Here is a 14,369-nt window from a genome sequence, read left to right as displayed (position 1 = left end):
TAATCCTTCACCATGAATAAGAACATAAGAACGGCCATACTGGGTCAGACCAAAGGTCCATCTAACCCAGTATCCTGTCTTCCGACAGCAGCCAATGCCAGGTGCCCCAGAGAGAATGAACAGAACAGGTAATCAAGTGATTCATCCCATTGCCCATTCCCAGTTTCTGGCAAACAGAGGCAAGGGACACCATCCCTGCCCATCCAGGCTAATAGCAATTGATGGACCTATCCTCCAAATCGGTCCAAAGAGCTTTGCACTCAGCAAAGTGTAAACGAAATTCTGTTCTCTGACCCAGGCTGTTCCTGAAGCAGAGATCCAGTGAGAGAGGCCTGGTGATACAAGAAAACCAAAACAACATAAAACAAAGCTCGCTGTGTGTGTTAGCCAAAGGTGAAGCTTCCCCAGAACAGATGGCTGTTGCTACAGAGCCATTCATAGCGACTGCCTCTGGTTTATTAAGTGATTCTGCTGTAAGTGAAAGCAGATAACAGGGAGACAAGATCTGTATGAAGACATAACATGATAAACTGCCCACGGGATGAAAATCGCAGAGCTCAGCTGGAATGCGCTGGGCCCCGATGTAATCAGGAGTGCTACAGGAATCCAGGGGCAGGGAGGGAGGGGATGCTGGTCTTAGGGAATGCACCATGCGATGGGAGTTGATTCACTGCTGCACGGACATGAAAGTGCCCTGCTTGGTCTGAAGAAAGAAAAGCGGTTTCAGTGATAAACGACCCATCCCTTCACGCTATAGGCAGCGTGCTCAGAGCTTCCAGGCTTCTGCGTCCTTTCTGCTTCATTTGCAACAGCATTCCTCTCAACATCATCCTGCCTCAGGGGAGTGGGGGGACCAAGGAGCCACTGCAGCATCTGTAACCATTGCCGAGATTTGGGAGTTAAGCTTATACATGGGAGACAGCATGGCCCAGGGGGCAGGGGTCTAGCCAAGGAGTTGGGAGGATCTGGCTCTGACATCCACCTGCTGTGAATCATGTCACACCTACATGCCTCAGTTTCTCCACCCATTAAATGATGGTAATGATCATGACCTTTCTTTGTAAAGAGCTTTTGAGAGCTACAGAGGAAAAGTGCTATATCAGAGTTAGGTGCCATTATACAAAGAAACAACCCAGCTTGCCTGTTGTCTATTCTTTCCTTCCTTCCCCCTCTCTTTCTCTGCTGTTTACAGGACATCCCCCGCTGCAGAGCCTCAGCACTGACCTATAAGGTCTCCTCCTTATAGCTAAATACACACATCCAACATGCACCTACATCTTAGACTTTGGGGGGCTGTACGAAATGGGGCCAGAATTTTAACCAACCCCAGATTTTGTGTGGAAAAGAAAACACATGCACCGTGGTGGGATTTCACAACGCAAAGGCCGGCAGCCCTGACTGTGCCCGGTTCAGAGCAAAACTGACGAGCAAGCCCAAGTCACTTCTCCGATGTGCTCCTAACGACACACAGGCTCCTCCCACCCCACTCCCTGCATCACACCCAGAAGGCACACAGCAAGCCAGGCTCTTGGTTCCACTAGATAATGTTATCACCATATGCAGGGGCTCAGAACCAAGGGGGCTGAGTCTCCATGGACCTATAGCCCAGGAAGCCATTGTGGGGGGAGCTTGAAATGTTACTATTCTGATCTGGTGATGCTGCGGCCAGCTCCTCAAAAGTGTGTAGGTGCCTAATTCCCAATGATTTCTAAGGGAGTCTGGTACCTGCATACCTTTGAGGATCTGGGCCTACTTGCCCATTTCGCAACCCTGTCAGTGTGGGCGCCGGGTGCGTGGCCGTGAGGAATCAGAACCCCAAGGGTCCAGTAGCAGAGAAAGTGAGAACTAAGATCGGGCTATGTCTCTGGCCTTCCCATCACCCCGGGATGAGCAGGCGCCAGCTCCCTGGGGGTGCACTCACGTCGGTTAAGGCCGCGTTGATGTAGTTGTTACTGTCGCCATCCATGGAGATGAGGAAGGGAAGGCATCGGTCTGGAGGCAGGACGTCCATGCTTCGGTTCTTCTCCCGGTTCCGCGGCAAGAGGGCGATGCTGCACTCCTCCACATCCAGGTGGGGTGTGACCGAGTTCAGGGTCTGCGAGGCACACAGCGCCGGGGTTACTAAACCCATCCCTCCCCCGCAGGCTCCCCTTTCCATCTGAACTAGACCCAGCCTGCGACTTGCACTAACAGGGCTGCTCTGCTCAGCAGCAGAGCTCCCTGGGGCGTGGGCCCTCAGCAGAGCTCCCTTCCACGTGCAAGGCCAGCATTGACTGCAGCCTCAAGGGAGAAGTGAGGGAAGGCGGCTCTCTGGTTGCCTGGTGACACCCCACCTGGACGGGGGCTTCTGGCCTCCCACAGGCAGATGCTGTCGGTAGTAACTGGCTGAGTCTAAGCTGGGGAGCGGGATGGGGGCAGGGCACAGGGCAACAGGACACTTGTTGGCTTTGAATGTAGTTCCTAGGAACGTCTTGTCCCCAGGAAGGACTGGCAGCGTCTCTGTAGCCTCCCAAGGGTGAATGGAGCCCCCGGCCCAGGGAAGTCTCCCGGGTGCTCACCTGGAATTCCTCCCGCAGCTGCGAGGAGTTGCTCTGCGGTTCTATCCTGACCATCTCCTTGTACGTTGGCTTGAATTCGCTGACCGGGATGGCAGTTTCCCCACACAGGCAGGCTTCCAGGATGGCGTCGTGGATGAAGACGTACTGCTCCTTCAGGGGGAGGGAAGACACCAGCATTAGCAATGGGCTCCAGGAGGGGAGCAGAGAAGGGGGCCCATTGAAGAGGCCCCGGACACAGCAGGACTCGCTACTCCGTCAGGGGCACATATACAGTACAAACGCTGACTCTGCTGCCCTGAGCTGCCACTATGCCTAGGTGAAGTGGCCCAGCATTGCCCACCTGGGGAGCCCTCTGGGAAGGATTAAGCCAAATGCCCATGGCTCTCCAGACCCCGCAGACCTTGCCATGTTTGCTGAGGCCATTCCTGGAAGGACATTGCCAGACATGGTGGCAGGGGCGGGTTTTTTGCTTTCCATGGGAACATCAGAGGATGTTATGGAGACAGAGCAGCAATACCTGATGCAGGAAGGGCTAATTAATTAAGATTAAGCATCACTAACTATTTTAATTGACTGCTCACGCAGGGCCAGGACTTAGGGAATCCCTGTATAGGGAACACAGGCTGGTAGCTAGGGAGTCAGAGAGAACCACAGGATCTGCCTGTGTCCAGCAGCCTCAGTAACAAGTCTCCTTTAGATGCATCCCAGCCCAGTCCTGTCTCTCCTCCTGGCACCAGACTATGGTGGATACAGAGAAGGGAGGGGAACAGACTCTGCACCTGATACCAGATCTGGGAAGCCTGTTGTTAAAAGGCAGAAGTGGGGGGGTGTCTTCCCCCCTTTACCCTCCCTACACACCTCGGTCTGGATCATGTTGATTCTCCGTGAACACAGCGTTTTCACGCAGTTGTAAATGTCCACAACGCCCTCACACTCGGCCATGTCCAGCATCACATCCAGGACGATGTAACAGCCTGTCCTCCCGGTGCCAGCACTGGGGCAATGGGGAGTGGGAGGGGAACAAACAAATAGAGGATCAGTAATTACATGGGAGTAAAGCCTGCAAAACCTGCCGGTGACGTCAAATGACAGCACATGTACACACGACACAGACACAACACACCCTCACACGGCATGACACAGAAACACACACAGGCACCAGCTCAAACCCTCGCCAGTGAGTCTGTCCCTCCTACAGACAGACCAGGTGGAAGAAGCTTAAGTTATCCCTACACTGCAATCACAGGGTGCCGACCCAAACGACCTTTAATCTGTCTAGGTGAGGTATTGGACCAGCCCAGCTGCAGCAGTGCATGTTTCAGCCTGGACTAGCCGCCTGAGTAATCACCCGGGGCCCTGGGTGGGTTTGTGCAGCCTGTGCTGAAGCCCGTGCTGCCACAGCTTCACTACTAGGGTACCTGAGCCACCTGGATTAAGACTAGTTTAAGTCTGGCCACCTGAGCTGTACCCCGGGTCTGCAGTGTGGACATACCCTTAGAAACATCCCAGCACTGCCCATCACACTCACCCCATCAGACAATCCACTTGTCTGAGCCATACCAACCCCCAGCACGCCAGGAATGGATTTACTCCCCCCGCCCTCTTTTCCCAGAGGCTTTTATAGTGAAATACTAATTTCTGGGGCTGATGAATCACTCCCCATGATTATCAGTGATTACAGACTACGGGGACTAATCACACTCCTTGTCTCCAGTGAATGAATACTGATGAGGCAATTGACAAGGAGAAATCAAATAAAAAATCCCTCTCATTCATCAGCTCCTCCTTGTTTGCCCAGCAGAGGAAGAGCCGTGAACACCGTCGCAAAGGAAGTCTGGGACGCTCTGATGGATGGTCAGAGAGGACAGGCACTTTCTGTTCTGTTTCAGGTTCAAACCAGAGGCCTGGCCACTCATTCCTGGCCCTAATCTTCTCCTTGAGCCTGACCAGTCCTTGCATGTAAGATCTCCAAGAAATGATGTAACGGGGTCAGGAGCAAACTCAAATCCCTACCAACGTAGGTTAACTGAGACCAAGTGGGAAGGCCAGTTCTGAGCAGAGACTGAGGAGTTTATTTGAAGGTGAACAACCCCAGCAGCTGGGAGCATATAAATGGAGAGGAAGGAAGCACTGGGGGGAGAGCTGAGAGCCTGAAGGAAGGTAGAGGTAGGCAGAACTAGCTGGTGCTAGCTCACAGGGGACCACCCAGTGACAGTGATTCAATATTCTCTTCCACATCCTGTCCTGAACTGCTGAGTTGTGTTGCCATGTGCTGCTAAATAGCTGCCCTGCTCCACCCTAGAAGTGGCTGCATTTCTGTGAAAGGCAGGGGATTCCTGGAAGAGATCACCAGCTGGTGGCTGAGGGGGGAACCCCTAAAAGAGGAGTTTGTGGTCTTAAATTGAGTATTTACAAGTGGCCAGCTGTCCACATTCCCATGAAAAATCCATCACAGATGGGACTCACTGGCCTCCATAGCAAAGCTTGCTCTAGGAATTATTTGGTGGGAGTTCTCTGGCCTGTGCTATGGACAGGGACAGACTAGATGGTCACAATGGTCCCTTCTGGCTTTCGAATCCATGAATCTCAGTGGAGCGGTCCTGAGTCTAACTGGCCAGGGGGACTGAACAACACACACTCAAGTGACAGTGGACGCTCTGAAGCAGGGTTAGATGCTGGCTTGAGGGGACAGCATGGAAGATGTTTGTACTGAGACTGAACAGATGCTTTCAGGCTCTGGGTCAACCTGGATTCATTTCACCAGGCTGTAAATTCACGTCAGGAGAACACACAGGCCCCTGTGCAGCGCTCCAAATCGCAAGTGCTTGAAATACACACCCTTCCCTAGATGCCTCCTATTTCAGAGGCACCTGCTACCCATCAGCCTGGGTAAGAACATTTTACAGCTCAGTACGTTCATGCAGAGACACCCAACCCCGAGCCATAAACCAGAGGCTCCTTACCTGCCGCAGCCAAGTCACACATTTCATAGCTCCCTGTTAAATATTTTACTATCGAACCAAGTGTCCTACACTCCAAGCCAAAGCGCCCTGGGACACGATTCTATGGGGCAGGCCCCATCCCCTTGCTCAAGCCCTCCCACTTCTAGGGAGCTTTCGGTGCTCACACCCAGCCTCTCCAAATACAGGAGTCACATGACGCCTATGAGTGCTGCGTCCCCTTCCACTGCCCGGCAGTGAAATCTCTGGGGTTCTCCAAGCAGCTGCAGCTGGTTCTTACCTGCAGTGGATGACTATAGGCCCTGCGTCGGGGGGCGTGGAAACCTTCACTCTTCGGATGAAGGCCAAGAGCCCGGTGGCGTGGTAAGGCACCCCGTGTTCGGGCCACGACGTGAAGTGGAACTGCTTTACCTCATGCCTCGCTGAGTAGCCCCTCTGTAAAGGAAGCACAAGGCAGGGTGAGGACAGAGGAATCCCGGAGGCAGGAGCCAAGGACCTGGAGAACAAAGGGGAATGGAGACCCAGACTCACTACAGCTGTCTCTGGATTCCAGGCAGCAGCAGATGGATCACTGTCGGTTATGCACCACCAGACCAAGATCGCTGAGGGTGGCTTTGCTGGCGCACATGCTAGTGATCTGGAGCACCTGACAGGTTGCCCCTCCGAGCAGGCTCCTCCCTGGCCCTGCGCCTCTGTTCCCCACTGGCCATGTCATCGCATTCCCTGGGGTGAGCGTGCCCAGGTGCTGCCGAGTGTGCGGTCACTCATGAACAGACAGGGTGGGTGTGATTCTCCATGACCCTACACCTTGGGCAGTCATTTACACCAGTCAGGACTAGGTTAGGGTTAGCGGGTTAGAGTTAGCTTAGGGGGTTAGGGTTGGCTTAGGGGTCTAGGGTGATAATTTACACACACTGTGCCCTGGTGTAAACAGAGGGAAGAATCTTGCCCCATATCTCTAGCGCCCCCTAACAAGATACAGTGTTCACAGTTCTATGTGGGCCCTGTGGATTAACCCCCGCAGGGATGAACTAAGTAGCAATTGCTAAGTCTTGCGAGCTGGCAGTGCCATGGACAGATGTTCCTGGTACCCTACAGCCACATAGTCTCAGCTCTTTTTCTGTCAGCGACAATGGGGTTAAAAACAGACAACCCGTGATAAGTAGCCCTTCTGCACAGGCCTCCGGGGCACCAAGGAATGGCCTGGTAATGAATACACTCGTTTCCAGGAAGCTGTTTGGTACCTAGCTCGTAACAAGACAGTAATTTCGTGTTCCTGCAGATTAGGGGGTACATTACACTTATTATATCCCAAGGTACCGTACTGTACAGTAATTGCCATGCAACCTGCACTCCACACTAGAGGATAGAAACAATCGTTCACTCCCTCTGCAATTACATGGTGCTTACCCTAAAATTAGATGATCAACAGTGACCATGTAAATAACGAGCAGTTCTACCCAGCCTGCCCGGAAGCACGGCTCCTACTGCCTGATGGCCATGAGCACCAGTGACACAGCGCATGGCTTGGAGTGGGGTACAGAGAGTCTCACTACGAGTTTTGGGGTGCAACTGAGCCATGGGAAACTCACACTAAACAGCAACAGAAAAATAGGCTCCCTAGGAGAAGAGGGGGAAAAATAGGCTTCCCTAGGAGAAGAGGGGGAAGCCCCACTGTTTGGGGCATTTAAATGGGCCAGGACACAGCCCAGGACAATCACAGAATCATTGACCATCAGGGTTGGAAGGGACCTCAGGAGGTCATCTAGCCCATCTAGCTCAAAGCAGAACCTAATCCCCATCTAAATCATCCCAGCCAGGGCTTTAAGCCTGACCTTAAAAACCTCTAAGGAAGGAGATTCCACCACCTCCCTAGCTAACGCATTCCAGTGTTTCACCACCCTCCTAGTGAAATAGTTTTTCCTAATATCCAACCTAAACCTTCCCCACTGCAACTTGAGATGATTACTCCTTGTTCTGTCACCTGCCATCACTGAGAACAGTCTAGATCCATCCTCTTTGGAACCCCCTTTCAGGTAGTTGAAAGCAGCTATCAAATCCCCCCTCATTCTTCTCTTCTGCAGACTAAATAATTCCAGTTCCCTCAGCCTCTCCTCATAAGTCATGTATTCAAGTCCCCTAATCATTTTTTTGCTCTCTGCTGGACTCTTTCCAATTTTTCTACAGAATGTACTGTAAGGAGCGATGCTGCCCTGGCCAGAGAGGGAGTGGAGGTCCTTCGGTCTTGTATCGGGTACTCCAACCAGAGCTGACCCCAAGCCCATTGAAGTCAATGGGAGTCTGTCCACTGACTGAATTAGGCTTTGGTTCAGGCCCTTGGTGAACAACTAACCCACTTCAGCATATCAAGACCAACCCCAGCATCCTGGGCCAAATTCTGCTCTCATATACCCCAGTGTAATCCAGAATGACTCCAGTGAAGTCAATGCAGTTACTCCAGGTTTACACTGCTGTTTATGAGAGCATGGTTTGTTTGCGGGGCTCTAGATGCACATGCATGGTGGCAGCTCTCTGCCTGTCAGTCCCTGGATTAGCCTGGCCCCCGGCATCTGCAAAGTGCTTGCAGACTTTGCTTGCTGGCAGCATCCCCTTCCCTGGGAAGCACAGGGGATTATCTGATACAAGCCAGGGAGCAACCTAACCTGGGATAGAACAGGCCTCCTGCATCCACAGGGATGAGGGATGAGGCAGCACAACGCAGGCACTTACCCTCTCCAGGGCGAACGTCCGGACGGCATATTCCGCCAGCATCTCCGATTTGACCAGGGTGATTTTGATGTCTCCGTACATCTCGGAGTCGTCCGGCCAGTACTTGGAACACTTCACCTGCCACAAGCAAACAGACCACGCTGTAGCACCGTGGGAGGACGGGCCCTAGCAGAGCCAAAGCTGTCAGGGACAGGAATGGGACTGGTCCCTTACCCTTCCCACCTCCACCAGCTTGGTGACCATCACGATGCTGGAACAGTGCTCCTGCCACACCATGCGCCAGAAATCGTACACCATTTCCTGCTTGGGGCCTGGGGGACAAAGAGGAAAAGAACTGAGACCCCATAGAGGAAACCACTATCCTCAGATCCCACTATGCCTCCCCGAGATCAGGGCCCCAGTGGGTTAGGATCTGTATAGACACATACCAACAAACAGACCTGGCCCTGACGAGCTTCCAGTCTCAATATCATGCTACTTCCCTTTCCCCCTGTTCACTTTTTTTGGTAAATAAAACCCCTTGGGAGTCTGAAGCTAAAATGTCTCTCCTCACTGAAATGGTATCTTCCCCAGCTGACATCATTTTCTCTTGTTATTGTAGGGTTGCATGTGAGTGGTGGGCTGCTCACACTGGCTTGTTATTACAGTGCCACTTGTGGGCACTGAGGTGTGCAGACCGGTTTGTTATTGTAGGGTTGCATGTGAGTGGTGGGCTGCTCACACTGGCTTGTTATTACAGTGCCACTTGTGGGCACTGAGGTGTGCACACCGGTTTGTTATTGTAGGGTTGCCTGCCCGCAGTGGGGCTGCAGGCAGCAATTTTTTTTCTTGCAAGGCTGCATGTGGGTTTTGGAATTGCGTGCACTGCCTTGCCATTGTAGAGCTGCACATGAGAGGCGGGCTGTGCACACCGGTTTGTTATGGTAGGGTTGCTGACAAGGCTGCCCATGGGCGCTAGCTTTGCTTCTCTTGTTATGGTAGGGTTGCTCCTGAGCACTGACCTGTGTAAACTCATTTATAATTGCAGGGCTGGTTGTGATAGCTGGAACCCTTGGATCTGAGCACAGTCCTGGTGAGCCACTGATGTGTTGTGTTGGGATGAAAGGATTAAGGAAGCCCACCTCTTGTCCCCTGACATAGCCCCTAGCCAATGAGAATGGAATGTCCCTTCACAGAGAATCCAGTTCATTGGTTGCCATTTCAATCAGACCTGGTAGTTGTTTCTACTTTGGGATTGAGCCAAAGGCCACTGAAGTCAACTGGAGTCTTTCCATTAACTTCAACATGCTTCGGATCAGGCCTAAATAACTCTGTAGTGTTTCTGTGCCCCATTTGGCCTGCAAAGGTCCCGGGCATCCTGCAGGGAGAATAGGGCTGTGCGCGAGGATTGCAAGTGATTGTTATTCAGTAGGGAATTTCCAGCCGGCATTTGGTTTGGTGCTAATGTGTTGGGATCAGAAAGCCCAGTCTCCAGCCCACCCTGCACTGAACCACGGATTTAATCTCCACATTACAAACCACATCCCCTGGGGAGAAAGCTGCAGGTCACTGGACCCCCGAGCACCGTCTGCCCAATGGCCCTGGGAGAGGCAGAGAATGAAAGACAAAGCCAGGAGCTCGAAGGCACTTTACCTTGAGTGGCTATGAAGTGGTTGGATCTGTGGTAACCCTGTAATGGAACAAGATTCTGTTAAACCTCTAGGGAAGGAAATCTGGTTGAGACACAGCTGATGAGCCACCCTCAGTGGGGGTTGCCATGAGACCCTGTTCCTATTGACCAAGTTGATGGCCAGCTCACCAGAGAACTGGACCATGGGGAGAGGGTAAAGCCCATGGCACAGAGTGACTACCTGGCATCCCTATGCATTTCCCCGGGCAGGGGGAAGGCTCAGGCCAGTGCGATTTCCCCTGCAGTGATCTCCGAACAAACACCATCCTCTGAACACGGGTATTTGTACTGGGCATAAAGCCTCTTGCTCAGAACTCTCCTGGGTCCCAGACAATGCCAGGCTGAGAGAGACTGACTGCACTCTGAGACCAGGAGGAGACTAGTCAGTAGGATGCCTGGCTTCGATCCGAGACTCCCTGATGCTCCATGCCCCAGATAAGCTAAGAGTTTCCAGCTGGCCAGACCTGGAGCTTGTTGCGTTCTCTAAAGGCCACTCTCAGCTGTAAGCCCCCAGACACAACCTTCCTTAAACACAGGTTCCCAGCCAGGATCAACAAGCACCCCCCCCAGTTCACACCAATAAGGATGTTAGGCAAACTCCAGAGACACCCTCGAGGGGGGCGGGGGCTTTCTGACATCATCCCCTAGGTTCTGTCTACATCAGGAGCTCACGGCGTGATGCCCAGCTTGTGTAGACAGCCATGTCAGTGAAGGAACTGGCTGGCCCGAGTACAAACCCGCCCAGACCCCACGGATATATCCTTGGGGCGGCTAGCCCCTGTCACTGCTGCCTGTGCAACCACGGCTACACGACTATTTCTAGCGCACTATCTAGGTGAGAGTTCACACAAGTACGTGTGAGCTGGGGATCACACCCGGAGCACCAAGTGGGGACGTAGCCATAGAAATGTAGGGCTGGACAGGACCTCAAGAGACCATCTAGACCATCCCCTTAAGTCTTCCTACACCACCCCTGAGAGGTGTTTGGCACATGGGCATGACCCTGGGGGAATTCCTCTCTCAGTAGCTACGGGGTAGGCAGTAGTGCGAGAGCAGCCCCCTTTCCGCAGGGACGGGGAGAGAAGGGAGAGGGCTGGGAACTATAAAGAATGAGGAGGAATGGACAGGGGGTGAATGGGGAAGGGAGTAAAGAGGACTTGGAAAAGAGGAGAGACGAGCAATCCGAGGGGTGGGGGAAAGGAATTTGAAAATGGGTCAAGTGGGGAAGAGGAGTGCAAGGGGGGAAACAAGACCTCAAAAGAGGGGGGTGGAGGACAGAGAGATTTCACTGTAGAATCCCCCAAGATCACCCTACCAACATGCTGGAGCAGACTCTGTGACCCCCTCTGCCCCGTTCTCTACTCCAATTTGCTGTCGGAAGCCACTCACCTGGCCCCTTCTACTTACAGCCGGGCTGTGTCCACAGCACAGAAGCCAGAGAGACAATCAAAGCCCTGGCCTGACATTCAGAGGCCAGGTGCCTTGGTCAGAGGCTTCCTGCTTACACAACCGGCGCCGACAAACATTTGAAGGCTGTGGGTAATGTCACCGTGAGAGCCCTATTAATAATATCCCAGTCCGAAGCAGGCATGTGGACCCGGGTAATGGCCCACACTCCTCATTCATCTGAGCCAGTTACTGCAAACATTACTAATTCTGAGTAGGGAAGTGTCAGCCCAAACAGCAGAGCAAATCTTAACAAGGCCAATAACAGAACCAGGAGGGCTCCAGCTGCAGACCCATCATGTGCAATTTCAGCAGGGTTTGTTTCCAGGGGTCAGTTTGCTGGTATGGGGGAAGCTGCCTTGACCATGCTTTAATGATGCAATTGCTGGAGATCGATAAGGAAATAAAAACACAAAACCTTCCGACAGCCAGACTGATGGGCAGACATACAAATAAAACCCCCCGGCTCCGTCAGGCTGCAGAAGGGAAGACACTGAGCCAGCCTAATTCTCACTGGTGCACAGGCCTCTCTAGCTGCTCCAGGGCTGTGAAGAGCCTTGTCTGCGTGGGACAGTGTGATACAGGTGGAGTTATCCAGGCAGATATAATGGGGTGCCTGTGATAGGAGGGGGCTGGACTCCAGGATCCAAGAGGTCCCTGCTAGTCCTGTGTGGACATGCTTATTCCAGTACTGACTCATAGGTTCCAAGGCTAGAAGACACCACTGGGATCACCTAACTTGACCCCCTGTGGAACACAAGCCAGAGACCTGCCCCAAGACACTCCCTTGCGCAGAGCTTTAGAAAAACATCCCAGCTCGATTTAAAAACCGAGCATCTTCTTTTGGATCATTTGTTTAGTTTAACCTTCTTTCCAAGCTCCGTAAGCTAAACCAAAAGCAGCCCTCGCGTGTCTGCCGGAAAGACAGACCTGTAGCACTGCACCGGTTTGAAGTCACACCAAAAAACCTTTCCCACGTAACCAAGGTCTCAGTGCCGATGACAATCCAGTCCTCTCTGCCTGCACCTATGGCCACCGCTCCGCTGTACCCATGTGCTATTGCTGGGCCTGATTCCCAGGTCACACAAGCAGTCTCTGTAAGAGGCAGGACTTGAACCGCAGCCTCCTGAGGGGCAGTTGAGTGTCATCTAACAGGCACCTGTACACATCTACTCTACTTGCATCAGGGCCAGAGCACATGCTGGAAGGAAGTCCCCAGGTTGGTGTCGTGGGAGGAGTAAAGGAAAGTGGGGGGAAAAGTGAGGAGAGGGATATAGGCTACTTACTTCTCGGTTTATCCGAATCTTAATGATCCCAGTCGGACACAAGTTGAAAAGAAAAAGAGACCAGAGACAGGAAGATTAGTAAGGTACAGTCCAAGAGATGGATTAGAACACGGCAGCCATGGGAGCGGGTCACAGATGACAGACAGCAGAGAAAAGAAGCAGCAGTTGCCCATGGGGGACTCAGCATTGCTCCTGCTATCCCACTGGATCAGCCAGGCAGAATGAACTAACTGGGACAGCCCATCCCCCTAGACCCTATGGGGGCATTGCTCAGCTGGGGGGAGACCCAGCTGCGATGGGGGTGGGGGGAACGAGGGGCCTTGGCTCCGGTTCAGGAAAGAACTTGCCAAAGAAGTTCTGTGTGAGCCCCCAGGTTTGCCAGGCTCTCGCTGCAAACTGAGCAGTGCTGGCAAGCCCAGGAGAACTACTGCAGCGCTTCATATAATAACTATAGACTGAGGTTGGACTAATTCCCATGCAAACGACTCGAGGGATAGATACATCTGGCATGATCCAGGATAGATTCCCCCATCACCCTGCCCATGCACCCTTCCCAGATTACTCCAGCCCTCAGCTCCCGACCCAGCCCTGCCTGTGTCCCTCGGCCTGACCCACTGGCAGCTGCGTAGCCAGGTGGAGGGCACAGGGGGAGCGATCCAAAGAAGAGGTGCCACTCGCTGCGGCACTTTTACTGCCCCGGCGGCGGGCTGGGGGCCGGCCTCACTCGCGCCGGGTGTCTGCAGCCGCACTGAAGGTCCCGCCGCCGGGGGAGTAGAAGTGCCGCAGCGGGTGGCGCCTTTTTTGGGGCTCGCGCCCCCTGTTCCCTCAACAGGGGAAAATTTAAGAGGGGCCAAGACATTCACAAGGCGCCACTTGTGCTCAGTGGGGGAGCGGCCGCTGCCCCGCTCCCCCGCCCCAAGCTACGCCACTGCCCACTGGATACCCATCACCCCAGCCCTGGGCTCCCCACCCAGCCCTGCCTGTGCCCTCAGCCTGACCCACTGGATACCCCATCACCCCAGCCCTGGGCTCCCCACCCAGCCCTGCCTCTGCCCTCAGCCTGACCCACTGGATACCCCATCACCTCAGCCCTGGGCTCCCCACCCAGCCCTGCCTCTGCCCTCAGCCTGACCCACTGGATACCCCATCACCTCAGACCTGGGCTCCCCACCCAGCCCGGCCTGTGCCCTCAGCCCGACCCACTGGATACCCCATCACCCCAGCCCTGGGCTCCCCACCCAGCCTGGCCTCTGCCCTCAGCCTGACCCACTGGATACCCCATCACCCCAGCCCTGGGCTCCCCACCCAGCCCTGCCTGTGCCCTCAGCCTGATCCACTGGATACTCCTCATCTGGAGTACTGTGTCCAGTTTTGGGCCCCACACTACAAGAAGCATGTGGAAAAATTGGAAATAGTCCAGCGGAGGGCAATAAAAATGATTAGGGGACTGGAACACATGACTTATGAGGAGAGGCTGAGGGAACTGGGGATGTTTAGTCTGCAGAAGAGAAGAATGAGGGGGGATTTGATAGCTGCTTTCAACTACCTGAAACCTAGGGGTTTCAAAGTAGAAAACCTAGGGGTTCCAAAGTAGATGGATCTAGACTGTTCTCAGTGGTAGCTGATGACAGAACAAGGAGTAATGGTCTCAAGTTGCAGTGGGGGAAGTTTAGGTTGGATATTAGGAAAAACTTTTTCACTAGGAGGGTGGTGAAACACT

General features: G+C 53.5%; 1 protein-coding gene across 8 annotated transcripts in view; it reads right to left on the bottom strand.

The window, feature by feature from the left end:
* The window catches only part of PTPRU (protein tyrosine phosphatase receptor type U), a 324,255-nt gene that overhangs the window by 31,637 nt on the left and 278,249 nt on the right, over window positions 1-14,369 (bottom strand). For all 8 annotated transcript variants that reach the window (XM_084652205.1, XM_084652207.1, XM_084652208.1 and 5 more), the window contains 7 exons: window positions 9,881-9,917; window positions 8,462-8,559; window positions 8,249-8,365; window positions 5,799-5,953; window positions 3,417-3,552; window positions 2,559-2,708; window positions 1,922-2,095 (listed from right to left, as the gene is read on the bottom strand). In XM_084652205.1, the coding sequence (XP_084508331.1) occupies window positions 1,922-2,095; window positions 2,559-2,708; window positions 3,417-3,552; window positions 5,799-5,953; window positions 8,249-8,365; window positions 8,462-8,559; window positions 9,881-9,917 (867 nt within the window). The remainder of the gene's footprint in view (window positions 1-1,921; window positions 2,096-2,558; window positions 2,709-3,416; window positions 3,553-5,798; window positions 5,954-8,248; window positions 8,366-8,461; window positions 8,560-9,880; window positions 9,918-14,369) is intronic.

This window comes from Lepidochelys olivacea, assembly GCF_965140295.1.
Source record: "Lepidochelys olivacea isolate rLepOli2 genome assembly, chromosome: 19".
Taxonomy (NCBI): domain Eukaryota; kingdom Metazoa; phylum Chordata; order Testudines; family Cheloniidae; genus Lepidochelys; species Lepidochelys olivacea.
This window is presented reverse-complemented; position numbering and strand designations above follow the sequence as displayed.